This window comes from Anabas testudineus, chromosome 2 (assembly GCF_900324465.2).
Source record: "Anabas testudineus chromosome 2, fAnaTes1.2, whole genome shotgun sequence".
NCBI classification, from domain to species: Eukaryota; Metazoa; Chordata; class Actinopteri; order Anabantiformes; family Anabantidae; genus Anabas; species Anabas testudineus.
The window spans coordinates 31,309,166-31,334,989 of record NC_046611.1 but is presented as its reverse complement, the minus strand read 5'-3'; the positions used below and the strand labels follow the sequence as shown (position 1 = coordinate 31,334,989).

Here is a 25,824-nt window from a genome sequence, read left to right as displayed (position 1 = left end):
CACACACACACACACACAACACACACACACACACACACACACACCGAAAAGCAGCGCGGAGAAACAACCCGGAAACAGATCCTGACTGCCGGTGCCGCGTGAACCCACCCGCCCCTTATACCAGCTGCAAGAGGGGGGGGAAAAGGTTTCAGGTCCCAAAGGAAGCAAAGATGTTGACAACTGTCTCTTTATTAGTTATCATCAGCCACACTGTGCAGCGTCCCACTGGTTTACAGTTTTATGGTGGAGGAACTCTCACAAACATGTTTCCTCTGAAGTTACAAGTATAGCTGTGTGCAAACCATAAGATCTATGAAAGCCTGTCCTTTAGAAGTGCTGTGATGCCATGGAAATACTTTCATACCACGTCCACTATTGGGAATACTATCAATTCCATGCATTACTGTAAAATATTGCAGTGATTCAGCAGTATGTCTCTAAAACAAGTCAAGTTATTATTACTATTACTGTTTGCTACTATTTTATGGTAACAAACAAAATGCCTTCTGTTATACAAGTGTAGCTTTAGGGCTGGAGTGACAATTATTTCCACTGTGTAATGTTCTAATTATTTTCCTGATTAATGATTAATTGATTAATGGGAAAAGTTCAAGTTGAAATTTAGCCTGTTCCAGCGAAGAACCAGTGACTTTCTTTAAGACCTGAGCCAGCGGGAGGTTCTACCTTCTTCTAACTGTGCAACACACACATACACACACTGAGCTGTGACAGACAGTGATAGTAAAGAGGTGTGTGTTGGACAGAAGAATATACAGCAGACGGGAGATAGATAGAGATTCAACAGTCCAACATGTCTGGTCAAACTTCAGTTCTCCTGCCTCATGGTTTTTGGTAGGCCCTGCAGAGTCAGCAGACTCTCAGTGCGCACACACACACACATTTCCTATGAATGACTGCATACATACATCGTAAACGCCCATGGCTGCAGTGCTGGCTCTGAAAGGTGACATTCAGAAATGAAGCCATTGAAAACTGCGGTATCTTTAATCATTTGGCTGTTGAGCCCTTTTAGCTGTAGTGTTGTTCACTGATTTTTAAGTGTACACAGCTGTGACTTGTGCCTTTTAGTAATCTTATTTATCTGCTAGAGATCACAGTGGCTGTCTGGTCACCCATCTGTAGCTGATAGAAGTTAGTTTCACAAGGGGAAGTCTGGTGTTTGGACACATCTTCCTTAAGGACAACAGAAAGCACCTTCTTTAAATATGTTCACATCACCAATATCCAAGAAGCAGCAACAGAGACATCATGTTGCAGTTCTAATCCTCTGTAAACCAGTCCAGTTATAGTCTGTCCACATTCATATTCTAATCAATTATTAAGTGGACATATGTGCCATGTGCAATGAAATTAATTCCCTGGTGGTTCTGAGATATTCTATGTTCACAAGATTGTGACCAGCAGAACTTAATCAGTTCATCCTCAAGTCCAAGTGGACATTTTTGCCACAATTGAAAAAAAAGCCTCCCTCAAAGCATTCCTTCATGTTCACAAGACATTCACAACAGCTGCCCTTTGACCTTTGATCAGCTAAATCTGATGAGCTTGTGCAAAATTAAAAAAAAAAATCCCTCAAGGTGTTTTTGTGATATTGTGTTTGTGAAAATGGGATGAATGGACAACATGAAGATATAATGCCCCCAGCCATGGCTGTCACTGAGGCATAATAACAATAGGATAGGGCCTGTCTTTGTTTCCACTGAAACAACAGTTGAGCTGACTTCTTCTCACCACTGTTACTCAGTAAATTTCACAAAGCATCATCTACACAAATGGTGTGGAAGAAGATGAAATATGAGAATATGTTGTGAAAATGTAGCCTCCTTTACTTCATTGCAGAGCCTTTAATCTTTAATAATGCATCATATTTTATGAGATGATCATATGTTATGTTTGTAAAGTCAAAGAAATCTCAGAACTACATACAGTATAGTAGAGTACTTAAGTAAATGTTCTTTTGAATTACATTGGTACTGTGTATTTGTGATTTCAGTCAGGTGGGTGGGAGTGGGAAGGTGGGCGTGTTGTTATCCTGTCACACATAAACACTACCCAATCAGATCATTCCCTGACAGGTTTTTCCTCTCTTCCTTATCGCTCCTCCCCCCACATCTTCACATATGTGACCTTTGTCCCTATTATTTCTCAACTCCATAAAACGAATAACACACACACACGCAGTTTTAATCACTCACTCAATCAAATCACATAATCAATAACTAATGGTGCTTGCAGTGTAAACAAGTGCTGCTTATGCCCTTTGGATCCAACGTTGCATAATGCCTCCTGCTTGACTGGTGATTTATGATTGCGTGTTCCTGTGTGATACTAAATTCTGCAGTCATTCAGACAGATGTGAAAAACATTTATGCAGCAGCCTTTGTAAACAAAACGGAGTAATATAATACCAGATACATATCACACATTCATCAGCCAAGTGATTAGATCTATGTGGGGTCTGTTCATCTCCTGATGTGATCACACCAGACCGTCTGCTATAACACAGACCATGCAACAGGATTGTGTTTACAGTGGGGAGGGGTGGGGGGGCTCTGACGTCTTTTCTGTCCACTCAGGATCCTTTATTTGTTTAAGGCTGTACACTGACTGGGTCAGAAGTGGCAGTGTCCTCACATCTCCTGATCAAAGAGCCCCATCTTCTTCCTGTATTTTTGCTACACAGTGATTTGATTCACTCTACAGGGAACAACAGCAGCATCTAGTGGAAGCAGCCAGACTTCTATATGAAGTTGGACTATAGTGAGAACAATGGGATAAGATTAGTGGACATATACATTTCAGTATACGTGATGTGATTTTATTTGATTGATGATCATTTTTCTATGTATTGTTATTAAAGGAGACTGAGAGATCGGGTGGGTGAACTTGTTTACTCTGTGGCCAGACATTAGCTCACAGCCAAACGTGGTAGGGACTCTTGCTTGAGAGTTGTAGGCACAAAGGCCACAAATTTGCACATCAGAGTTGAGGACAGAGACAGAGTCGCTTAAGCTGGGTAAGGCACACTGAATCTACAGTCTCAAAGCGACCAGTTACCCAGAACCTGACCTTTGGGTGCCCCTTTCAATAGCAGAGTAGGAGAGGAGGGTACTGTTTATTAATTATTGTAGTATTGTGAACGGCAGTATTTTTTATGCTGTTACATCATATTTTGGACAAAATATGTACTGTTTGGTATTCTGTTCCTTGCGGGCAAAGAACAACTCCTTCTCCTACTGTCTTGATTGCTCATTAAGTCTGTTTTGGACTCACTACTTACATGTTAATGCCTCTTTATGCAACAGCCTTTCTGGCCTTGAGACTAAAAAGGCTCACCTGAGCTCTTCCCCCAGTCCAACCCTGTTCTGATTGGCTAGTTTGTGGAAGACGTCTGTTGGGCCATACTACTGTATATAGCTTTAGACCACGAAAGGCATAATATAACCCCTTTAATCAGTTTATGTACTGACAAATGGTGAATCCATACTAATGCATTAGCATTTAGTAGTTTTATTACATTTTAAGAATCTACATAATTAAAGGTAACTAGTAACTAAAGCTGTTAAACAAATGCAGTGGAGTAAATAATAATAACACCAAATAATAGATTTAATTTATTATGAATACTAATGTGAAAACCTTTTTCTGTTTCTTTCATTAAAAACAGATTTATTTTGTCAATATGTCAGCAATATATGTTTATATATTCAATAATGATGATTATTATTTTTAATCTTTTTATCGTAGCCCTCCCTTCGTTACAGACACCAGGACATGCAGCCCAACACACAGTGCGCACAATACGGCTCCAGATGGTGTCAAAACTACAGGTCCCAGAATGCAACAGCGTCGTTAGACTTGAGAATAGGAAAGTACGGAACTCTGAAATGCGCTTTACTTTCATTTTCGCTTTTTATGCTGAGTAACTGTGAGTACTTTTCCGTTTCGCGCACAGCTTTCAGTTACACATTTGAAGAGTTTACTGATTTTAGCTCGGCTCTGTCGACGTGGAAACGCCTTTACAAACTTTCTCAAACTACTTCTCGCCTGCAGGGACGACATGGCCTCTGTGGAGATTCACCTCGACTCGAAGAAACAGGTGAGTCCTCCGGCGCCTGCTAGTATAGAGGTTAGCAACACAGCAGAGCCGCGGCCCCTTCACACACACCTGCACGGTGTGTTGTGACGTGAACAGGTGAGCTAGTGTCCAGTGTGCGGTTTGACGAGCAGGAGCTGGGTAATGAGCTGCTCCACGGCCTGTTGGCTGCTGGACAGAACTGCCTTTGTTAACTAGCACTAGCACCTCTACTACCACCACCACCTCTACTACCACCACCTCTACTACCACCACCTCTACTACCACCACCTCTACTACTACCACCACCTCTACTACCACCACCTCTACTACCACCACCTCTACTACTACCACCACCTCAACTACCACCACCTCTACTACTACCACCACCTCTACTACCACCACCTCTACTACCACCACCTCTACTACTACCACCACCTCTACTACCACCACCTCTACTACTACCACCACCTCTACTACCACCACCTCTACTACCACCACCTCTACTACCACCACCTCTACTACCACCACCTCTACTACCACTAACTCTACTACCACTAACTCTACTACCACCACCTCTACTACCACCACCTCTACTACCACTAACTCTACTACCACTAACTCTACTACCACCACCTCTACTACCACTAACTCTACTACCACCACCTATACTACCACTAATACTACCACTACCTCTACTACTACCACCACCTATACTACCACTAATACTACCACCACCTCTACTACTACCACCACCTCTACTACCACTACCACCACCTCTATTACTACTACTACTACTTATACCACCACCTAGTATTACTGCTGTACTTAATGTACATTTCAAAATAAAAGCACATTGCCCACCACTCTTATCATCCTTTGAATGCAGGTTGACGACTTCTGTCAGAAGCTCACAAAGGAGGTAACGTATCCAATAGTAATATTTACACAAATATCCAAATATTTCCCAGTGATTGTTCCACATTCATGTAATCTTTATTTCTGGTTTTAACCACAGGCTGAAGGGCTGGTTTCCACATTTTTCCCTCAGAAGATTGAAGAGCTTCACATGCTGCTGAAGGTATCAGTCTGTGTCTTTATAGGGTTAGATTAAGTGTGACCATATGATCAAAATGAATGCCAGTGCATCTGTCAGAAGTCACGGGACGTTTCTCCGCCTTGTGTTTGCTTGTCAGACATTCTTCAGCTGTGATGACCTGGCATCTCTGAAGGCTCCTCTGGACATCCCCATCCCCGACCCCGCTAAGGAGGAGGCCAAACGCAAGAAGAAGGAGGAGGTAGCTCCCACACTTACTAGGATATAACTCTGTTGTCTGGAAAGCTGACAGAAGTCCAATAAAGCGAGATGTGCTGATCGGCTTAAATAAAGCATCTGGAGGCTGTACCATGTAGAGTTCATTTATTCAGCCGAGCTAATTGTGCCACTGGTTTGTAATTAAGAAACACAAGAAGACAAGAAGTTGAATGAAAATCAAAAACTCCAGTGCTATGTTAAATAATATGTTTCATAACACAAGTATTTTGTTTTACTGATCTTTTCCTTAAATCCTACGGGGGTGCTGCGTACTGTAAAGCCTCTCAACTGGGATTCACAGCCAAGGCTCTATATTAAGTGTTTCATTATTTGAATATCTAGACTAACTAGTCACTATGTGCAATTGTAGCTGATCTGTGTGCTGTTTGCCAAAGTGGCAGCATGGGCTTTTTTATTAGGAGGATCTTTAAAGGAAATCTGAATTCACACCTCAGTGTGCCATCAATTATGTGTTTATTCAGAATTAAATCACATTAAAATATCACCGACTTCACGGTGTAGGAATGAAAGTAACTCATTGCTTGGTTTTCTTCTGTTGTATTCCTCATGTACACAAAAGTCTGCTTTACTTTGGCAGTTAGGTTCACAATTCGTACCAGTGGGGTTTATTGATTATTGAGTTGAAAGAATGTTGGAGAAGAATGAATCATGCCGTCTTGCTAATCTAAGCTAATGTATGTTGTTTTTGTTTTGCAGAAGGAGGCGAAGGAAGGGAAGAAAGACAAGGACAGCGACAAAGAGGACGAAGAGTCAGGTAAATGTGAAGACGGAGATGCGACTAAAGAAACATGTTTTAATATGTGGTGGTTGGGAAACGCTGTGCGACGCAGACACCTGTCACTTCTCACAAGGTCACCCCTGTCTGAGTTGTGTGAGAAGGCAGTTTTCTGGACACAGTGATGCTTATTGTGAAGAGAACATAGAATTTATGGTGTTGAAAGATGGGATTCTAGTTATTGTAGCTATTCTGCATGAATTAAATGTTTCTGTTAGTTATTCTACAAACATGCATATGTTTCAAGGATTGTAGTACAAATCCACCTGCATCTATAAGGTCCAGCTACAGGTGGATCTGAACCGAACACTCCAACCAACTCTGCAAAAAATGTTTTAGAAAATCACAAGTCGGGATGGATACAAAAACATTTCCCAGTCACTGGATATCTCTTATATGTCACATGCATAAATCTGCCTATTAGCATCTATATATATTAGATATATATTAGCAATGAGCTGTTAAGAATGTTTTTATGTGGCTTTAAACAGGACCAGGTTTACTAACTGGAAGTATAGCTTTGAGAATAGCTATAGAAAGTAGCCCAGCTGAAACTAAACTGAACTTTCTGCTTCTTCTTGTGTGTGTAGGAAATGATGTTTGGGTGTATTGTGTTTCATTTTCAAGGGCCTCCTTGTGGTCCCATCTGCAGCAATGAGCGAGTGGAGAGTCTCCTGCAGCAGGTCAAGCCTCAGATCCAGACACTGAAGGAGAAGTTGAACACGGTCAGTCTGTCGGACTTAATTTTAGACAAAGGAAATTGATTCACCTTCACTAATGAAAAACCAGAGGTCACACCTGTTTGAACTGTTTTTTTTTAATCTCACAGGTATCAATGTGGGTGCAGCTCCAAATTCCCAGAATTGAAGATGGTAACAACTTTGGAGTGGCTGTGCAGGTTCGTAACAGCTCATATTGTCATAATGCAATACAGCACACCTGCAATAGAGTTCTCCTGATGTAATGTGCTTGTCCAACAGGAGAAAGTGTTTGAGCTGCTGACTAACACACGCACCAAGATTGAGGCATTCCAGACTCAGATTGCAAAGTAAGAGCCCTGCAGCTACTTAGTACCTTATACAGTATTAGTATCATTTTATTTGAACAGTAAAGGAAAGATCTGTAACAAAAAGCCTTAATCACTGTGATACACACATGCACAATTCTGAAGTCATGATCTTAATTTTAAAAAGGAACTGTAACGTTTGAGACTAGAAATATTCCTTCAACATTAAATTACAGTAGCTCCCAGTGAGAACTGTGCAAATGAATGATGACTTTCCTCTTCTCTTTTTGCTCTGTCAGATATTACAGTGAGAGAGGTGACGCTGTGGCCAAAGCCTCCAAACAACCCCACGTGGTCAGTATTTCGTGTCTGTTTCTGTGTTTCAACTCTTACACACTCACTCGTAGAATACTGGAGACAGACTGGATGTATTGTGTGTTCTGTTGCTCACTCCTCGCTGTGCATGTGTGTCTGCTTTGTGGTGCAGGGAGACTTCAGACAGCTGGTTCATGAGCTGGACCAGTATCAGTACTGTGAGCTCCGCCTTGTGGTCCTGGACATCCGCAACACATATGTAAGATACACCCACTGAGTTTACTGTTACTAAAATGGATCTTGACAAGCATTTACACAGACAAATGTGAAAGTTAATGAATGTAATTGTATAGAATCCAATTGCATTGAGGTTTGTTTTTATGTCCAGACTATATCTATCAAACTCTATCAACAGTAGTAATCATACACTGCATTTTGAATAAAACTGCCCACACAGCCAAATAGGATGAGGCTAATTGCTGTGATTGTGTTAAACTGATTGGTCCATTAATCACTGTCTCCTTTATGCTTCTGTATGTGTGTGTGCACGTGCTAAACTCACTGCCTTTATTTCTCCCTGCAGGCCGTGCTGTTTGACATCATTAACAAGAACTTTGACAAGATTAAGAGGCCCAGAGGAGATGGGAAAGCTCTCATCTACTGAGACTGACACAGCGCACTTGCAAGCTTTCTGAGATACAACACGTGTAGTATGACACTCTCTTAAAGTAACTAAACACCCACTGTGGCAGACATAGCTTCTTTTTCCTACTGTGCATGCATTTTGGTTTCAGATCCCAAAATAAAGCAACATGATTCTGAAACCTGTGGCTGCAGTTTTTTTTTTTTATCCATGTGGGAATTTAAAATCTGCTTGTAAAATAAAATTGACTTCCACTGATTCCATGCAGAGTATGTAGCTTCACCTGGGTGTTTACAGGCAATACCCAGACTTTCTTTACAGCACTAATAAGAAGTCCTTCAAGGTACTCTACTCAGATTTGAATCCTACTCTGGCTCTTTGTTAGTGTCTGTGGAGGCATAAAGTCCATCACCAGGTGAACCTGGACAGGCCCAACTCACTCTTTGTCTGTACCATCCCTGATAGAGTCCTCTCCACCCCAGATATCCCAGAGCTCCCCCTAGCTGCTGAGCAGGGAACTTGGGAAAGTGTGCCAGCAAACACAGCAACAAAAACATCCATAAAGCAAGTAGAGCTACACACAGAAGGAAGATGAATCTTAGTGGGGCTCCTTGGGATCTATGTGGCAGCTTCACTTGAGCTAGGTGAGGGCGAAACACAGATAGTTCCTCGACAAGCAGCAGACAACACAGGCAGAGGATGAGGACATCCTGGGACACTTCATAGCCCCTCCACACCATGTTCGCTTTGAGGCATGAGGCCTTGGTCCAGTCCTCATGCAGGAGCAGTGGCAGTCCTGCAGAGGCAGAGCTCTGGGCGTCCTGTGGGGGGCTCACAGGTTCATAACAGGACCCTGCTGCGTCCTCCAGCATGGTCAGGAGGCGCTGACACCCCTGCCAGAGCAACCCCACAACCCCAATCCGAGAGAGGTGACGGAGGGAAAGACATAGGGAGTGATGGGCAGAAAAGGAGAGAAGGAGGATGAAGGAACCCAAGAATATACACGTCCAACCCCAAGTGGATTTTAGAAACTTCCTGTGAGAGAGTTGAATCAGGCAGTTATTGATTAGTCACAACACATCATAATAATCACAAAATCACTGACTGATCACATTTACTGGGTGTTTCTATGCAATTGCATAAGAAGTTACAGTTAACAGAATAGTAGGTCATCCCACGTTGACTCTATAACGTGACAGAACAGTTTATGTGTAAACTTGTATTAACTACAGCATTAATTACAGTTGTCCAAACACTACTACATACATTTAAACTTTGGTCACAAAATCATGTAGCTGCAGGATTTAGTAATGATTTACTGACACTAATTACAAACTTTATGGCTTGGTTAAGGGAGACTGAGTTAGTTTACTAAACATTTATCTACAGAGTGGTGATAACAGTACTTTTACTTAAGTAAAAGTAGCAGTAGCACTCTGTATTAATAATCTGTTAGAAAAGGTCCAGAAATAATAGCAGCAAAATACATTTAAAGAACCAAAAGTACTCTTCATGCAGAACTATGTTTATAATCTGTTATTGGATTATCAATTATCAATAAATTAAATGTTCAACACCTAAAACTGCAACTCATTTCAGTTACTTTGAAAACCGATTAGTTTGTGATCACAAGTTTGACATTAATCTACACTATAAACATCATTTATTATATAATGTATTATTAATGTGAATCTTTACTTAAGCATGGTACTTCAGTGAATGTAGTTAGTTTTGCACGACTGCATGTTGGAGCTAACATAAGCTAGCATTAGCATTTAGCAGCACAAGCTTCTGATTACAGTTTTACTGCAAATGTAATATGTTTTTCCAAAACTGAATTTTATTTTACAGCATCTGGTTTTAATTAAAAGCATTTGGTAGAGGATGCAACAAATTACAGTCTGTAGGACACTGATGAATTAGTTGTTTATCATAGAAAGTCAAAGTAAAGAGTTGTTTAACCTTGTGGTGAATAAGAGACTGAAAATCCTGCTTCACTAAATTTAGTATCAAGTGAACTTTTGAATGTGACTGCTTGTTAATGTGGCCGGTCAGTTCCATGATGTAAGAAGTACTCAAATCATTTCTAAGAATAGCAATACCACAGTGTTACAGACTACAAGAAATATTACAGATCCTTCATCTAAAAAGTACAAGTACAAAACTATTAGCTCAAAAATACTTGGAAAAAAATAAAAATACTCTGCATAAAATAGTCTTTATGCAGAATGGTTTTATATTGTTGATTACTAGATGTTGTTAACTTATAACAAGTGGAAATCATAGAAATGGTAATACATTATACATACAAAGTAATACATTCATCTCTAAGACAAAAAAAAAGTGAGGTTTTCATAAATAAACACAAAACAAAAACAACCCTAATTATTCATTTTCCAGAGCGCTCACCTGTACAGGTAGTGGTTGCTGTTTGCAAAGATGTTGAACTTTGACACCCAGAAACTGAGAAGAGGTCCAAACAGAACCAAACCAGACAGCATCAGGTGGAAATGTCGCCTGATCAGGCTGCTTCCCAACAGTCCGGCCAGTAGGTTTGTTACAAACTCCAACGCAGCGTCCAGGAGCCAGAGGATGAACTTTCCTGGCTGTATCAGCTCCGCAGCCACCTTGTGCAACTTCTCCATGTTGATGTCTGGTGTGAAGCCATTTGAGGAGTTTTCAGTCTTCAGATTCATGTTTTCCTTCTTGATGAATGCTTTAGTTTGAGCTTGAACCGTTAAAGTCTCACTTTCTTTTGACTTTGTGCCCAGTTAAAGCTCAATGCCTCACTTTCTTTTGTCTGTGAAAAGACCAGCACTCCCTGTGTGGGACTGTGCTACTTTATCACTGTCAGACATGCAGGAGAGCACATGGTTTATAAAAATACAATCCCTCTGTCCCCTTACTCCCCACAGCCCTCCCCCTCCACAAAAACACACACTGAAAGTGGAGACACAGCAATGGCTGCTGCTGGAACTGACCCCGTTCTTCCCAACAATGGTCCAACACTAGTCTGACAACACTGACAGAAAACTGAACGTGAGGCTCAGAGTAAACAACTAATTCAGCATGACTTAAATAAATACTTTAATCATGTGCACTGGCGTGATGCAGCATTAGCATTTAGCATAAAAAAGTCTGATGTGCAAGAAAAATGGTTCCGATATAAAAATGGATCACTGACTCCCTCCTTGGTTCTCCATTACTCCTCCATTCTTAGAATCAGCTGCTGGAGCCAAAACTAATTGAAGTTAGAAACTGTTGCCAGTCTACATTTGGCACAGTGAACAGCTGCGTTCCTCACAGTGTTTTTTTTTTCCCCAGGCCCAGTCCTCAGACCAGAGCCAAACAGAGTAAATTTCTTCTTTCTATGCTCAATAAAACACTCTGCTGCTTTTTTTTTTTTTAATCCATGCTTCATGATGCTAGTGAGACAACTAGCATTAATATTTTCCTATCTCATATTGGCTCCTATGTCCTTTAAATGCACAATTCCCAAGTGACTTTATCAGTACAAGTTTAAAATGACGTTTCATTGCCGTACTCTGTGGATCCAGCCACATTGTAAGAGCAAACATACCAAAGGTTCTCAATCTAATTTTAGAGCTTTTACTGCACTGCTGTCATTGTACTGACCTTCAGGCAACTTTGGTTGGTTCCTGTATCAGCTAATTTGCCAGTTGTTATGTGCAGTTGCTAAATGCAGATCTGGCAAATGTAGTGGGAAAATGGGGGAACTCTAAGAAAAAGCTACTAAAAAAATATAGCTACAAAGTTTCATGTGATTGTTTTTTTTTTATTTTTGAGAGTTGCAAATGTACTACAAAGCAGTGTCTTTGTGATACATTTAAACAAAGGATTTATTGTTACTGTAAAATGCTGTAAGGTGGGTTTTGATATAAACACCTGAAAATTGCATATACAGATCAGTGTGTAAGTTTATCCACACACACACAGACACACAGACACACAGACACACACTCTCTCTCACGCTACCACATCCCGACTTCTTTAACAGTTTCACACACAATCCAATCTTCGGAGCAGATCACAGGTTTACATTACCCAACAAATTGACTTGTTTTAAATTGACTCAGGGCTTGTGTTTAGGGTTGAGTGCTGACCCAGGATCAGGCTACATACAGGGTTTCCTTTAGACTGTTTAGAGGCGGTCTAAAAGGGATTCACAATGACATCATTAGGAGTTTGACAGTAAAGCTAACAGTGTGTTTAGAAGAGAGCTGACCCCCCCAGGAAAATTTACAGTTACATGATGGCAAATTTGGCAAATCAAGTACTGGATTACTCCCATGTATTGTGCACTCCTCTGAAATAGGTCACAGCTCATGTTATTCATACCAGCCAAATCAGCAAGCTGACAACTATCTAAATACACTCCCTGAACACAAATACCATTAAAATACTTTACATTTATACACTATTTATCATTGTTAGTTTCTCCCTGCAATGCCCAGAATTGATTTTTCTTATTTAACTAACTTACCATTACATTTCAACAGCTCTTTAAGTAAGTGCGGTGACTTAGCGATTTGAAGTTTGCACATTTTGAGTGAAGTGTTTCAGGCCAAATTCAAAAGCCTTGGCCTGCATATTTTGTGCATGAAAGTGAGGCAAAAAACAAAACCAAAAACTAACGAAGAAGAAGCCCGTCCCAGTGTCAATCTGACTTTGATAATATCAGGCTTCAATGCCTTTCAAATCAACACTTCACAAACACACAAGATTTGTCATCATTTATATCCAGCATTGAATTTAAAAGATATTTAAGTCTATATAAGTCCCCCACAGCTTATCTGTAAAGGGCCTGTCACAACCCATCTCTGGCGATGTCGCTTCCTCTGAAATCTTCTCCTTTTTGTTTCTGTCGTTGTCAATCTCTGTCCCGCTCTCTCTCCTCCTCCAGAGGGTGGGTTTGTCTGTGCTCCCACATGCGCACTGCTCCGTCCCACTGTGAACAGACACAGAGATCACAGGTGATGTTTCACATCCCCTAGTGCTTCTGTGGCTTCAACTAAAATTAACTGTCAGGTTTAGTTCTAATTCTTCTGCATTTGTTAAAGTTGAAAATTGTCCTATTTCCTTATCTATCACCATAAAAACAACCACTTTCACTTCGCATAGCTCAGTAAAGTCCGGCCAGACCCTGTGACAATTATTATTCATGGACCGTGTTCTAATGTCTCTGGCTACTTCTCTGCTTACACTACATCAGAGCTCACACTGAATGTCTGCATGTTGATTCAAACAACATAGCTGCATCCTAAATGATGACGAAAACAGAAATATTCAATATTCAAGCTTAATTTTTTGTGATTTTACAGTGAAAAGGGGAGAAAATAATAGAACTGTAGATGATGCTCAGGCACAGACATAACTGTTTCAGTTTTCCAGCGAAGTTCTGTTTTCCAGTAGTTTGAGAACTATTTAGAATTCTCTCTATTTCTGAATAAATGTGAATTAAGACATGATCAGATCTATAAATTGGTCTAATAAATGCATCCATTTACAGGGAAATTGGAATCTGTGGAATGGAAATCAGGTGTGAGTCTAGGACGTCCTGCGTTATTTAAGAAATCACTCTAAAAGTGTGATTTTTGTCAACACAAGTTTGTCAACAAGGAGATTTCAGAAGACATTAGAAGAAGAGTTATTGATGCTCACCAGTCTTTTTAAATCAAAAACTAAATTTGGGCCAAATTCGTACTGGATCTGAACGGATTAATGTGACTTTACGTTGTAACTGTAGAAGACAGCAACATCAGGAAATAGACAGTTTCAGCTTTAATGCTTTTCAAGCTACAAGTAAAGTTTTTTTCAACAGTTACTAAAAAAATGCAACTTATATTCCATACAAGATACAGAGGGTGCTCATATTTCTGCTAATGGACTAGTTGATTCTGTTATTACCAGAAAAGTACTTTAATCCATGGTATTCCATTACTACAGGAAACACTATGTTTGATGCTGTTTAAATTAAAACATTCAACAGTGTCAGTGTAGTGATTTCTTTAGATTCAGCATATCATTAATGATCGCATGCTACTACACTCTGACCGTAGTTTGCATTAACACAACTCACAGAGCTGCTGATGATGTTGTCCTCATATGGGTGCCAACTGACGTCCCTCACACAGGCGTCATGACCAGACAGTCTGGAGACCACGCTGCCCGTCAGTACATCATAAACTGCACATACACAAACAATTGAAGGAATGCAGCTGGTTGTAGATGTGTGTTGTCGATCAGTTATGCAGAGTTAACTGGTGCTGAAACATCACAAAGCACACAGACATATTCACATGGTCACACTCACTGATGATTTTTCCAGTGGAGCAGCCAGAGTAGATGAACCTCTGCCCAGTGCTGAACTCTGGGGAGAAACGGCAGCGGATGAGTGTGTGCAGAACGCCGTGACCACGGTACGTCATCACTGAGGTGTCGCCTGTTAGCTTATGTTTCTTTAGAGCTGAAAGGCAGAAAAGAGTTTCGAGGAAAGTAAACACAACACTGTCAAATAAAAAACAAAAATATGTGCAATTATATGGATGCCTTTATTCCTCTTCCTCACCTCTCTGGGGAACTTGCTGCCAGCGGTAATCCCAGTTTTGTTGGGTGACAGCCAGACGGGAAGCTGCCAGCCCCTCTTTGGGTGAGAACTTCCTGACATCCCAGAGTTTGATGGACTGGTCCTTTGAGTTGCTAATCAGATAGCGAGCATCACCCTTAAAGAGCCATGGCATGGGTGGAGAGGAGCAGATTTAAAGATGAAAAATCTTCAAATCTGCCAATCATTTGTCAAATGTAACTACTTGTGAGCATTTTGGGAGCTTTTAACAGATGGATCCTTCCCCCACCTTGCTGTGGATGAAGGTGATGCCGTCTCTGTGGCCGGCCAGCTGTCCGACAGGCTGCGGTCTGTCCTCCCGCAGCGTCCGTCTGTCCCACACCTTGCACAGTGCATCGTCACTGCCAGAGAAAAGCAGCTGGGACGAGCTGTCGGCGAATGCCACCGTGTTCACATCGTCCTCATGGGCGTCAATCTGGCGAGGAGGGATGCGAAAGAAAACAAATTTAGGGTGGGTGGTGGTGTTCTAATCGTGGAATACACAGTTTTCTGCTGGGTGAGGTTGTACACAATAATATATTAAGTTCAGTGTAGTATGTTTGCACTGTGTGGTGTTAGCACCTCACTTAAAACACTGCAGCCCAGAGCTGCTACCGTACCTGTTATTATCCGCTGATTATATGAAACACACCAATGCACCTCCTGATTGTTTTGGTTCCTATTGAAGATCACAAATATGTGCTGCTAAACCAGCTGCTAGTTTTGGTGCTCATGCACTCATGTTGTCATTATGGATGTATTAAGAACTAAATATAGTAGATTAGAAAATGCTGCTAGCTTCATCCCTATTAAAATTGCTCAGTGGTGCACACTCTGTATAAAACCTTCATTCAAGTAATGCATATAAAATTACCTGACGGTTCCAGGTACAATTGTGCATTTTTGGAACCACAGAGCCTGCACATTTCTTGGCTTGACAAGAACAGAAAAAAAACCTATTGCTCTTCAAGAATTTCCCAACAATATGATACAAAAGGACTTTTCCCAAACAAGACCAATGGATTAAATTCAGTTAACAGAAAAAGTACATCTGTAGAGTGGCACTGAGAAAAGTGTATACACTGTTTTATGTTCCCTCAATTCCTAATGACATGTCTATGACAGAAAGGCTTTCTGGGTCAGTATGTGTCATGATGACACAGGGTTAATGCTCAAGCTGTAGTAATGCAGTTTGGCCACTAGGCCACTGTGAACAGTACCTTCCAGTGCTACAAACTACACTTGCACTACAACAGGCTCTATGGCACAGGGGAAGAAGATATATCCATTTGCGCACACGCGCACACACACGCGCGCACACACACACACACACACACACACACACACACACACACACACACACACACACACACACACACACACACACACACACACACACACACACACACACACACACACACACACACACACACACTACATAATACATCATTATGTGTTAATAGGAGAAGTTCTCTCATGGTTTCTTGTAAGAGAAGAAAATACAAATATGGACTAAAAGAACTATTTCAGAGCCAAAACACAGACAGTAATGTGGAGGTATAGAAATGCTGTCAAAGCAAATGGTAGAGGTCAGTTATTATTGACTTCTACACAGAGGGTGGCTGTGGGAGGAGGAGGAAGGTGGGTTTAAACCCTCCATCTCCCTGCAGGGTAGAGCTGCTTCATTACAGACAGCAGGGAGGTGTAAAACTTTGTGAGCTGGCACACTTTCAGGTCTGCTAATGTTCGGCTCACCTTGACCACAGGATGAGGCACAAATAGACAAGAGGTGGACAGGACACAGAAACAGGTATGTTTAGACAAAAGCATAGCAAAGAGCAAAGGTGTGCAGACACTAACCTTTAATATGCGCTTATTCTGCTCAAGGTCAAAAACATAAAGGCAGCCATCATTTGCTCTGGAAAGAATAGAAGAGGGAAAGTAAATGGAATTGGAGTATTCTGAAGTGAGTGATAATGCTTCATATTAAATAATGGTATTCTCTATTAATGGAAGCATTCACAGCACGCACTGGCTACAACAGTAGGTGTTGTTTATACTCGGTTTTGCTTCCACCTCAAACAGACAAGGTAGGATGAGCTCCTTAAAGGTGAATGAGATGCCAGTCGCCAAAGTCACCGCCTTAACACGTGGAAATAAGTATACTCACCCTCCCAGGATCTCTTTGCCATCTGAGGACGCAGCCAATGAGAACACACAGAACCTCCTCTCATCTGGACTACAAACAGCACATACACACAAGTAGGTTGGAATGCAGCAATAAACATCATCACTAAATCACAGCTACAGTGTCTACTGTAGGTCACAGCCCACACCGAAACCTAGATTTGGTGTGTACATAGATGAGGGCTGTCAAACAATGCTACTCTTAGGAGTATTATGAATTTCAATGAAAGTGCTTTGTTGAAATAATGAAGGAGCACACACACACACACACACACAGTGAGATGGATGCTGAAGTGATGAGATCTGACAGCATCATTCATCCAGGTGTTAATTAAAGGAGGGAATGAAAGATTACCTGCTCCATAATGTATAATAATATAATATAGGTTACTATGAAGGAAAAACTAACTTGAGGTCCAAGGCGGTGTGGTTTTCACTGTCTCCCTCTATACTGCACAAATGAACTGCGGGGAAGACACAGAGAAAACATATTAATATGGTAATGGTAAAAGTTTCCTGGTTCTATCTTCTCTAATGTGAAGATTTACTACTTTGTCTGGAATAAAGTAAATATCTCTAGGTCTAGGACTGTTGGTGGCACCAAACCAGAAAACCAGACATCAGACTTTGTAGTGGGCTTTTTTGTATATTTCAGAGACCACTCAATTAAAACAATCACAAAATTAACAAACCAAAATTAGTTAACAATAACTATTTTACAAATTCCCCATCTTCCCATGAAAACATGAACAGTAACCTTTGGAACTAGTAGTTACTGATAATATTTTGCTAGATTATTGTTGGTCTATGTTAGATTAATTTAAATGTTGACCAGACCAGGTTTACAGTCAAACTAAAGTAACATTTTATTCAAACTTCTACTTTTTTAATCAGCTGTAACAATCTGAGAAGAGCTCAAAATTACCAAATATACATTTACAGTGGCAAGAAATTAATCTTTTAGAATTTTTTGTGGTTTACTGCAATAATTTTTCATAAGATGTGATCTGATCTTCATCATCTAAGTCAGGAGTACTAACAAATATGATGTGCCTAAAATAAAACCACAAGCAATTCTGATCTTTCATGTCTTTGAGATAACCTTGTAGTCATAGTGGAAAACGTGTGTGAACATTTGGAATTAATTACTGGCTGCAGGCAGGCAGAACTGCTTTAGCTCTGTCATATTCTTTGGACATTTCCTGTATGTGGCTCTTTTCAAGTTGTTCCATAGCATCTCTATTGGGTTGAGGTCTGGGCTCTGACTTGGCCACTGCAAAAGGCAGATTTTGTTTTTCTAAAGCCAATCTGTTGAATGTTTTGGGGTTATTGTCTTGTTGCATCACCCAACTTCTACAGAGTTTCAGCTGATGTACAGACATTCACACATTATCCTGAAGAATTTTTGATACACTTAGGAATTAATCTTCCCCCCAATCACTGCAATCTGGCCAGGCCCTGATGCAGCAAAGCAGGCCCAAATCAAGATGTTTCCTCCACCATACTTTACGATGGGATGATGTTTTCATGATGATATGCAGTGACCTTTTAACGCCAAATGTAGTGCTGTGTGTTTTTTTCCAAATAATTAAATCTTAGTTTCATCAGTCCACAAAACATTTTGCCAATACTGCTGTGGAGTGTCAGCGTGCTCTTTGGCAAACTTCAGTTGTGCAGCAATGTTCTTCTTAGTAAGCAGCAGCTTCCTTCGTGGTGTCCTGCCATAGACACCCTGCTTGTTCAATGTTTTACCTACTGTGGATTCACAAACACATATGTTAGCTAGTGATGCCTTCAAATATTTGGCTGTCATTCAGTGTTGCTTCTTTACCTAATTAAAGTTCAGAGCTGGTTCAACTTGGAACCTTCTGAAAACTGGCTCTCTCTTTCATGAGCTAGAGAGGCACCACACAGCCACTTTATTACATCACTGCAAGTTTGTGTCCTTCTCTCAGAATGCACAATAATGTTACAGCGTCTTTTTATAAAAGGTCGAGTCTCTTTACAAAAGTAATTAGCTAGAGTTTTGATTCTTACCAACACTAAATGTAAGATGGTATTGTTCGTTTTTAGTAGCCTCAGTCTTTAGCTGGCAACCAAGCATCAACGATGCTGGTATTTATTACACAAGGGTGCAAAAGGAATCATGTATTCTTGTATGCCAATAGAGAAGTTGCACCCCAGTCACAGTTTCTTTAGGCTTTTGGATTATTACAGAAATTAAACTCAATGACACACAAAAGATTATGATTCATGTTTTGTTCATGAAATTCTTCAAATCTGAACAGCACACACTATAAATGTCTAAAGCCTAAACACAATCATCAGAAGTAAAAGAAAGCTATTGTTACCTTAAAAAACAAACTACACCTACAACCTATAATAGTTTGATAGTAAACATGAAAAAACAAAAAAAAAAACATGAAAGTATCTTAAACCTTGTGTTCACCACAGACTTTTCTATGATCCAGTAAAAAAACTTCTTAACTTGCACTTCTTAAAGTGAAAATATGTGTTTTAGTACTCACTAATACTGCACTCTACTGTCGTTAATTCTAGAAAATAATACACTAATATTAATTATATATTCACAACACAATTTTTGTTGATCTTGTTAATCACAAGGATCACGCTGTCACCTCCTAACATAAGCAGGACTTGGTTCTAAACCAGCAAAAAGTTCTGCTCTGGGGTTCCTGCAGAAGACCCAGTTGAATGACTGTAAAAATGCATAAAACTGTTTCCAAATTGTCCCTAAAATTGGCTTAGTAGCGATGATACAAACAAAGGCAGCTTCCAAGAATAACAAATTAGTAGCTATTATGGGATGTTAAGTTTGAAGCCATAATTCTTTTTCAGCACCGTAATAATCGTCTCACAGCATCATACAGTATTGGATAAGTCTCCTAGCCTTACTATAGTCAGACCAGCTGGAGTAGAGCACATGGTGAGCATCAGGGGTGAAGCACACGTCCAGCACACTCCAGCCTACGTCTCGAGCCTTCACTGTTCGTCGTAGATTAAAGCGTCCTCTGGTGGTGTCATACAAGCGGATGTTCTGGTCTACAGTGAGCAACGGTGAAAATAAATGTTTTAAACAAGTCATGGCTACGGAACTTAAGTGGATAACATGCAAGTTTAAGAACTTTCAATATAATTTTAAGACACATTTAGGTGACCAGAATTTGACTCCTGGTCCAGTGGTAGCAGCAGGAAAACAAAAATGCACTATTTCCCACTATTGTAATGTCAGATAGTTGGACCTGAAACAATAGATGTCAAGAAAATGAACAGAAAAGTCAAGCAATAGTTCTGTGAGTGACCACATTGATTTCTAAGCAGTTTTTAACAATCAGGACCAGCACTGAGTGAGGTCCTTTGGGTTCTCATGTTGGATCTGGACTTATTTACCTTGGCAGGCAGAGAGAAACATGTTGCCATCCTCACTGTAGACTCCACAGAAGGCTTTCTGCTGGTATGTATCCTTGTGGGATACATAGTTTGGCAGGAAACTGTGGAGGAACACAAGGGTCAATCTAAATGGGCAGATAGCAGCATGAGTCTCCTTGTAAACATGTCTAGTGGATAGTGGATTTTTACAAAAAATTATATCAGACTTAATAGATGGATAGATACTTTATAAATCCCAAGTGTTGCAGTAGTAATTACACTAAACAGGAAAACAAATTGAAGACAGTAAAATATTACACAGCCAAATCTACAACAGTGATTATACATGATGTGTTGTCTGAATAAAGAATGAATATGCAATAACATGTAATACAAGTCTGTCCAGTTGCAAGATAGTTATCCTGTCAGATGAGATCAGGAATGACTTCCTGTACCTTCCTATATAAAACAAGTTATTGCTTAATCAGCAATGTGTTTTGAATGTGCTGCCCTTCTGAACTAATTTTAATTGTTTCTCTGCGTCACATTCTGGTAATTTGTTGAGAAATACTGGAAGTGGGCTTGAGTGTGAACAGCTTACTGTGTGCGGATTCGACTGCATTCCCCGTGAGAAAAACTGGAGCCTCTACATCTGCCTTGTTCTCTCTAAACAGTAAAGAGTTCATCAGAAAAGAAAACACTAGATTAGTCAGATAAAAACATATCTTGGCACTTTGGGCCAGTTGTATACGAGTCTGATCTTCCCTCCCACTGTTGGTTTTTAGTTTGTGTGTCTGTAGGCTGACCTCTGTTAACATGTGGGTGAAACTGTGTTGGCTTTTCAGAGCAGAGGAGGCGGTGGCCAGCAGGATTTGAGTCCGGATCTCGCTTCGATCCACTTCATGTGTGTCGGGCTGGATGTCCACTAGGAAGAAAATAAAAACAAATGTTGTTAACATCTGACAACACAGTGGATCAGTAAAACATAATTTTGTAGAAACTTTAAAAACTATTTGATCTATTGTATATGATTGATTTCCTCTTATTTAAACAATATTTATTTTTGGGATCTTAGTAAATATAAAGCAGTAGCATTACTCTAACACAATTCAATTGAAATCTCACATATTACTGGCATGCATCCATCCTGTTTCTGCTACTGAGAACTGGTTGAATTCCAACTACACAGAAAGCAGAAAGCAAACTGTGTAGCAACACAGTGTCCCAAACCATAGCTTTTTAATACTGCAAGACTTTGTTTCTGTGTTCTAAAACTAAAAATATGATTTCCAGAGTGTGGTTGTTGAAACGTCATGTTTCAAGACAAGAGTGGTGGTAAAAGGTAAGTAAGCTACCAATTATTTTCCTACATTTCTGCCAGGACAGTGAATAGTACCAGTAGGAGGGTACCTGGTGGGTTGTAGCGGTCTCCCAGCCGACCCTCCCAGGCTCCATCGCAGTCTTCATCAGAGTCAGAGTATGACTGGACCAGCTGCAGCCCTGTGGCTCCACTGCCATGGACCAGTCTGACCTGGCCCCTGCAAACATGTACACAAACACCACATTAGTTCAAAAACCAGTCAATCAGTAGAATTCAAGAGGTATTTTATAAGTACTGACTATGTATCAAAACAAATGGGGCCATCCAGTGTAAGGGCTACTGTACTCAGAGTGAAACAAGAGCCTTGTACTGTTTCCCACTGACCAGCTCCACTGGAAGAGATAAAAGAACAGTGGCCCGCTCCAGGGTACAGTTATTGAATGTTGACTGAAGTGCTACTTATTTCTTACAACTCTTTTAGATCCTGGTGCTTTCTAGCTCTGACACTACTGCTCTGTTGTTACTAGACTTCGTGCATTCACCTGACAATACTCCAGGATATTACTAGAGGCCTGCAGCTGTCATCAATCACTTGATCAAGATTCAGTAATTTTCCAGTCTCTTTAATTGTATTAAAACCAGAACTAGGATGGGGGATTTCCAAGCTCCACTTAGCTTTAGCAGTACTGGAATGTAATTTGATTAATTTGCTCTTTTGGCAGGAAAACAAATCACACTCCCTCTAGTTTGTGCTATCTGAAGACCAGATATTAAATCGCCTTCAGAGATGACAAGTGTTACATCTGAAGAAACCAATGCAGACTCAAGTTACACATATATGACAAGTGACCAGTAAAATACTGTAGACAGTCCAGTATATTTTGTAGGGTAATAATCAGCATAATGTGGGGGTATTGTCTTTCATTGCACTGCATCACACAAGTATTAATGTTTTTCTTATCACTGAGTGTATTTATAGTCTATTAGCCATTATCCGTTTTTCTCTAGAATAATTGCTTGTGCCATATTTTATAGTCATATATTGTCAGAATTCCTCCTCATTATGAAAATTGGTCAGATGTTGATATGATGCTAGATGACATGTTAGCATACGTGCTTTCACATGGGCATCTAAAGTGAGCCTACAGACAGTGGCAGGAAAATGTATGTGAACCTTTTGGAACTGCATGGTTTTCTGCATAAAATCCAATCTGATCTTTATCTAAGTCAAGATTATTATGAAATATAATATATAATATAATATGTATAAAATAATAACACAAAAAATTCTGATCTTTCATGCCTTTATAGAGAACAACCATAAAATCTCATAGTGCCAGCAGAAAAGTATGGCTAACATCTGTGTTCATGAGACTACAGTATATAAAGCATTTATCATGCTTGATGGATGCTTACTAAAAAGAACATTGCTGCACGCCGGACGTTTGTGAAAGAGCACATTGACACTCCACAGGAGTATTAGCAAAATGTTTTGTGGGCTGATGAAACTAAAATTTAACTATTGGGAAAGAACACACAGCACTATATCTGTTGTAAAAAGGTCACTGCATATCATCATGAAACCATCATCCCAGTCGATATAGTCAAGAAAGCATCAGCCTTTGAGCCTGTTTTGCTGCATCAGGGCCTGGCCAGAGTGCAGTGATTGGGGGAAATATGAGTGTATCCAAAAAATTCCTCAGGATAATGTGAGAATGTCTGTACAGCTGTCAACTCTGGAGAACTGGGGTGATGCAGATTTTTTGAGTTATTATTTTAGGCACATTATACTTATTTACGCTTGACTTATATGCAGAAAACCATCAAAATCCATTCACATAATTTTTCTTGCTACTGTAGCAAGCAGTTTATTCAGAGAAGAAAAGAACTTCCTCAGTCATTTGGAAATTGTTCTGAAATGAATAATATGTGTGACATGCAAACACCAAACTACAAATGGTGGAAATATATCTAATTAGTTTCGGAACCTTAAATGCAAACACCAGCACCCATATGACGAGAACCAAGAGAGTTACAATTCAAAAGGATTTCTCAGTGCATTTCCTTAGGGTTCCCCCTACAGTAAAAGAATACTGGAACAAACAGACAGAGGGGGTGGATGGGTGGACATTTTGTTGAGCCAAAGACATAGTGGCAATTCAAACTTAACGACAAAGGACTCAAGAGAATAATAAAAATAAACCCTTCATTAAATTATATTTTTTTTACCTCTTAACTGGTTTAGTATAGTAAATGACGATGGTCAACTTCATTTTTATAACTATTTGTGTTTTCAGTGGAGTCCTAGTTTCATGGTATGCCTTGGTATCAGATTTGATGGTTATCATGAAATGTACATTTGCTATTTGTAATGAAAAAACATGCAACTGAACTGAGAGTCTAACCTGCACATGTTTATCATATGGGGGAAACAAGCACAAGCAAAGCAGTTGAGGAAATGGCAGAAACCCAAAGCTGATATCACCAGACTCCAGCCCCCCAAAAAAGAGAAATTAGCAGTGATGGATTATTATGGATATCGCAAAAACATGTGGTTGTCCTTGAGAACGGATATCTAGTTTGCAATAAATGTCATACTTTAAACTAAATTCAGTTAAAGTAGGAAATAATGTAGGAATAAGGACATCTTCATGCATTGAGTGATTTACTGTCTTTAGGTAAATTTGTTTGATATTTACATTTACTGTGTGGTACTTTTAACTAATAAAAAACAAATGTGATTTCTTTCTCTACCAGTAGTAAACCCATTTTTAAAAACCCAATGTCTTAAAAAGATCACTGTACCTGATTCATAATAATTGTATAGTACAGTATACTGAAAAGCTATGGTATTTTCTGACATAGTTTTACTGTGGAAATGTTACTGCTGCAGCCCTAGTTTAGACAGCCTAGACAATTGATTTTACTCCTAATGGCTGTAACTACGTTTTCCATATGGATACCCAAAAACAAACAAACAAACAAACAATCCATGCGTTATTTCTGTTAACATCAGTTTACCTTCTCAGTAGATAAGCCAGCACTTCAGCTAAGTCGCCGTCCTCTTCTGATGCTGACTGCCTGTCTGTTTGCTGCCTGTCAGCCGCCCTGCGGCCCCTACTGCTGCTGCTGCTCCGGTTCGGTTCTGTTGCTTCAGACCGCTCAGCTGGGTTGTCACTGAAAGAGCTCCTTCCACCAGACATCCCAGAACTGGACTGAGAGCCCATAGACTGAAGATGGCCTGGCAGGGAGAAAATTGTGAAATTAGAGGAGCATTTTAGAGTAACCTGCGGTAAGCCAGATGAACACAAACAGTGCGTACGTTGATGAACACAGAGGAAATAAGAAAACAAGTCAGGTATCAATGGCTGCAAAACACACACATTTGTTTCAGCTAACTGTTCAATTGGCATCGATGCAAGTTGCAGGTTTAAGCCTCAGTAACGTTACTTTCTTCAAACTGATAAGAAATCAGCCGGTTAATTTTTAACGTTCCTGTGTCTTAGCATGTCGCGCTTTACACGCAGAGGTCTGTTTTATAGAGCTAACGTTAGCTAATAACGCTAACGACTGAAGCATAACGTTACCGTTTGACAGCCAAACGGTCTTCTTGACAGCTCTTCGGCCCGGCTATTTGTTGTTTTAGTCCGCCCTTAATAATTCTTCAGGTAGTTAACTTCCGCACAGATTAACAAAGGAGGCTGAAACACAGAAAGCTCAAGGTTTGACAGGCCAGTGTTCGGTCAGTCAACTAACAGGGCCAGTCCGTCAGTCGCCATGTTGTTTACAAAAGTCAGGAAAAAAACCTGCGCAGTACCTCTCCCGGTCACGTGACCCACACGTCTGCTGCGCGAACGTTCAAACTCACCTGTGTTATCTAACCAAGTATTAATGGCATGCCTGCTTTTCATCTGCAATAAAATGTATACAAAACCAAATGACAAAAAGATGTTTTACACTCCCGACGCCTAAAATAAACAAGATCAATAAAACACACATACGATTAAAATCCAGAATGTTGATCACTCCACAGATTGATACCGCTTTAAGGCAATGCCCCCGTGTGTTTGCTTTATTTTGTTTTGTTTGGTTAATTATCTTAATTTGTTGAATAAACAACATCTGTCCTG

General features: G+C 40.2%; 3 protein-coding genes across 4 annotated transcripts; 1 reads left to right on the top strand and 2 right to left on the bottom strand.

Annotated features, from left to right (window-relative positions):
* The first annotated feature begins 3,856 nt into the window (after nt 1-3,856).
* Nucleotides 3,857-8,352, top strand: psme1 (proteasome activator subunit 1). Of its 2 annotated transcripts, XM_026364308.1 has the most exons (12): nt 3,857-3,949; nt 4,075-4,120; nt 4,986-5,018; nt 5,115-5,177; nt 5,293-5,394; nt 6,129-6,186; nt 6,835-6,932; nt 7,037-7,105; nt 7,188-7,255; nt 7,513-7,567; nt 7,701-7,787; nt 8,112-8,352. In XM_026364308.1, exons 2-12 carry the CDS (start codon nt 4,082-4,084, stop codon nt 8,190-8,192), a joined length of 753 nt encoding a protein of 250 aa, XP_026220093.1. In that variant the 5' UTR covers nt 3,857-3,949; nt 4,075-4,081; the 3' UTR covers nt 8,193-8,352. The 2 variants fall into 2 exon arrangements, with proteins under 2 accessions (XP_026220093.1, XP_026220092.1); XM_026364307.1 differs by lacking the exon at nt 3,857-3,949 and having other exon boundaries at nt 3,956-4,120.
* Nucleotides 8,353-8,461: 109 nt separating this feature from the next.
* On the bottom strand, nt 8,462-10,985 carry LOC113164810 (fat storage-inducing transmembrane protein 1). Its single transcript, XM_026364306.1, has 2 exons — nt 10,581-10,985; nt 8,462-9,206 (listed from the first exon to the last, which is right to left on the bottom strand). The coding sequence occupies exons 1-2, from the start codon at nt 10,865-10,867 to the stop codon at nt 8,537-8,539; spliced, it is 957 nt and encodes a 318-aa protein (XP_026220091.1). The 5' UTR covers nt 10,868-10,985; the 3' UTR covers nt 8,462-8,536.
* A 961-nt stretch (nt 10,986-11,946) lies between these two features.
* On the bottom strand, nt 11,947-25,486 carry dcaf11 (ddb1 and cul4 associated factor 11). The gene is made up of 15 exons (XM_026363270.2): nt 25,282-25,486; nt 24,716-24,935; nt 21,784-21,911; nt 21,180-21,298; nt 20,975-21,039; nt 20,395-20,495; nt 19,900-20,046; nt 17,393-17,447; nt 16,967-17,035; nt 16,657-16,714; nt 15,047-15,232; nt 14,761-14,914; nt 14,506-14,658; nt 14,272-14,378; nt 11,947-13,140 (listed from the first exon to the last, which is right to left on the bottom strand). Exons 2-15 carry the CDS (start codon nt 24,919-24,921, stop codon nt 13,063-13,065), a joined length of 1,626 nt encoding a protein of 541 aa, XP_026219055.1. The 5' UTR covers nt 24,922-24,935; nt 25,282-25,486; the 3' UTR covers nt 11,947-13,062.
* Between the last annotated feature and the right edge of the window lie 338 nt (nt 25,487-25,824).

Coding starts and splice junctions, on each gene's coding strand:
- psme1 (XM_026364308.1), top strand. CDS start 4,082: ATGGCCTCTGTGGAGATTCACCTCGACTCGAAGAAACAG. Junction 5,178..5,292: donor AGCTTCACATGCTGCTGAAG/GTATCAGTCTGT, acceptor TTTGCTTGTCAG/ACATTCTTCAGCTGTGATGA. Junction 7,106..7,187: donor ACTTTGGAGTGGCTGTGCAG/GTTCGTAACAGC, acceptor CTTGTCCAACAG/GAGAAAGTGTTTGAGCTGCT.
- LOC113164810 (XM_026364306.1), bottom strand. CDS start 10,867: ATGAATCTGAAGACTGAAAACTCCTCAAATGGCTTCACACCAGACATC. Junction 9,207..10,580: donor AGCAACCACTACCTGTACAG/GTGAGCGCTCTG, acceptor ACTCTCTCACAG/GAAGTTTCTAAAATCCACTT.
- dcaf11 (XM_026363270.2), bottom strand. CDS start 24,921: ATGGGCTCTCAGTCCAGTTCTGGGATGTCTGGTGGAAGGAGCTCTTTC. Junction 21,912..24,715: donor CTGGCTTATCTACTGAGAAG/GTAAACTGATGT, acceptor ACATGTTTGCAG/GGGCCAGGTCAGACTGGTCC. Junction 14,915..15,046: donor TCACCTTCATCCACAGCAAG/GTGGGGGAAGGA, acceptor TGGCTCTTTAAG/GGTGATGCTCGCTATCTGAT.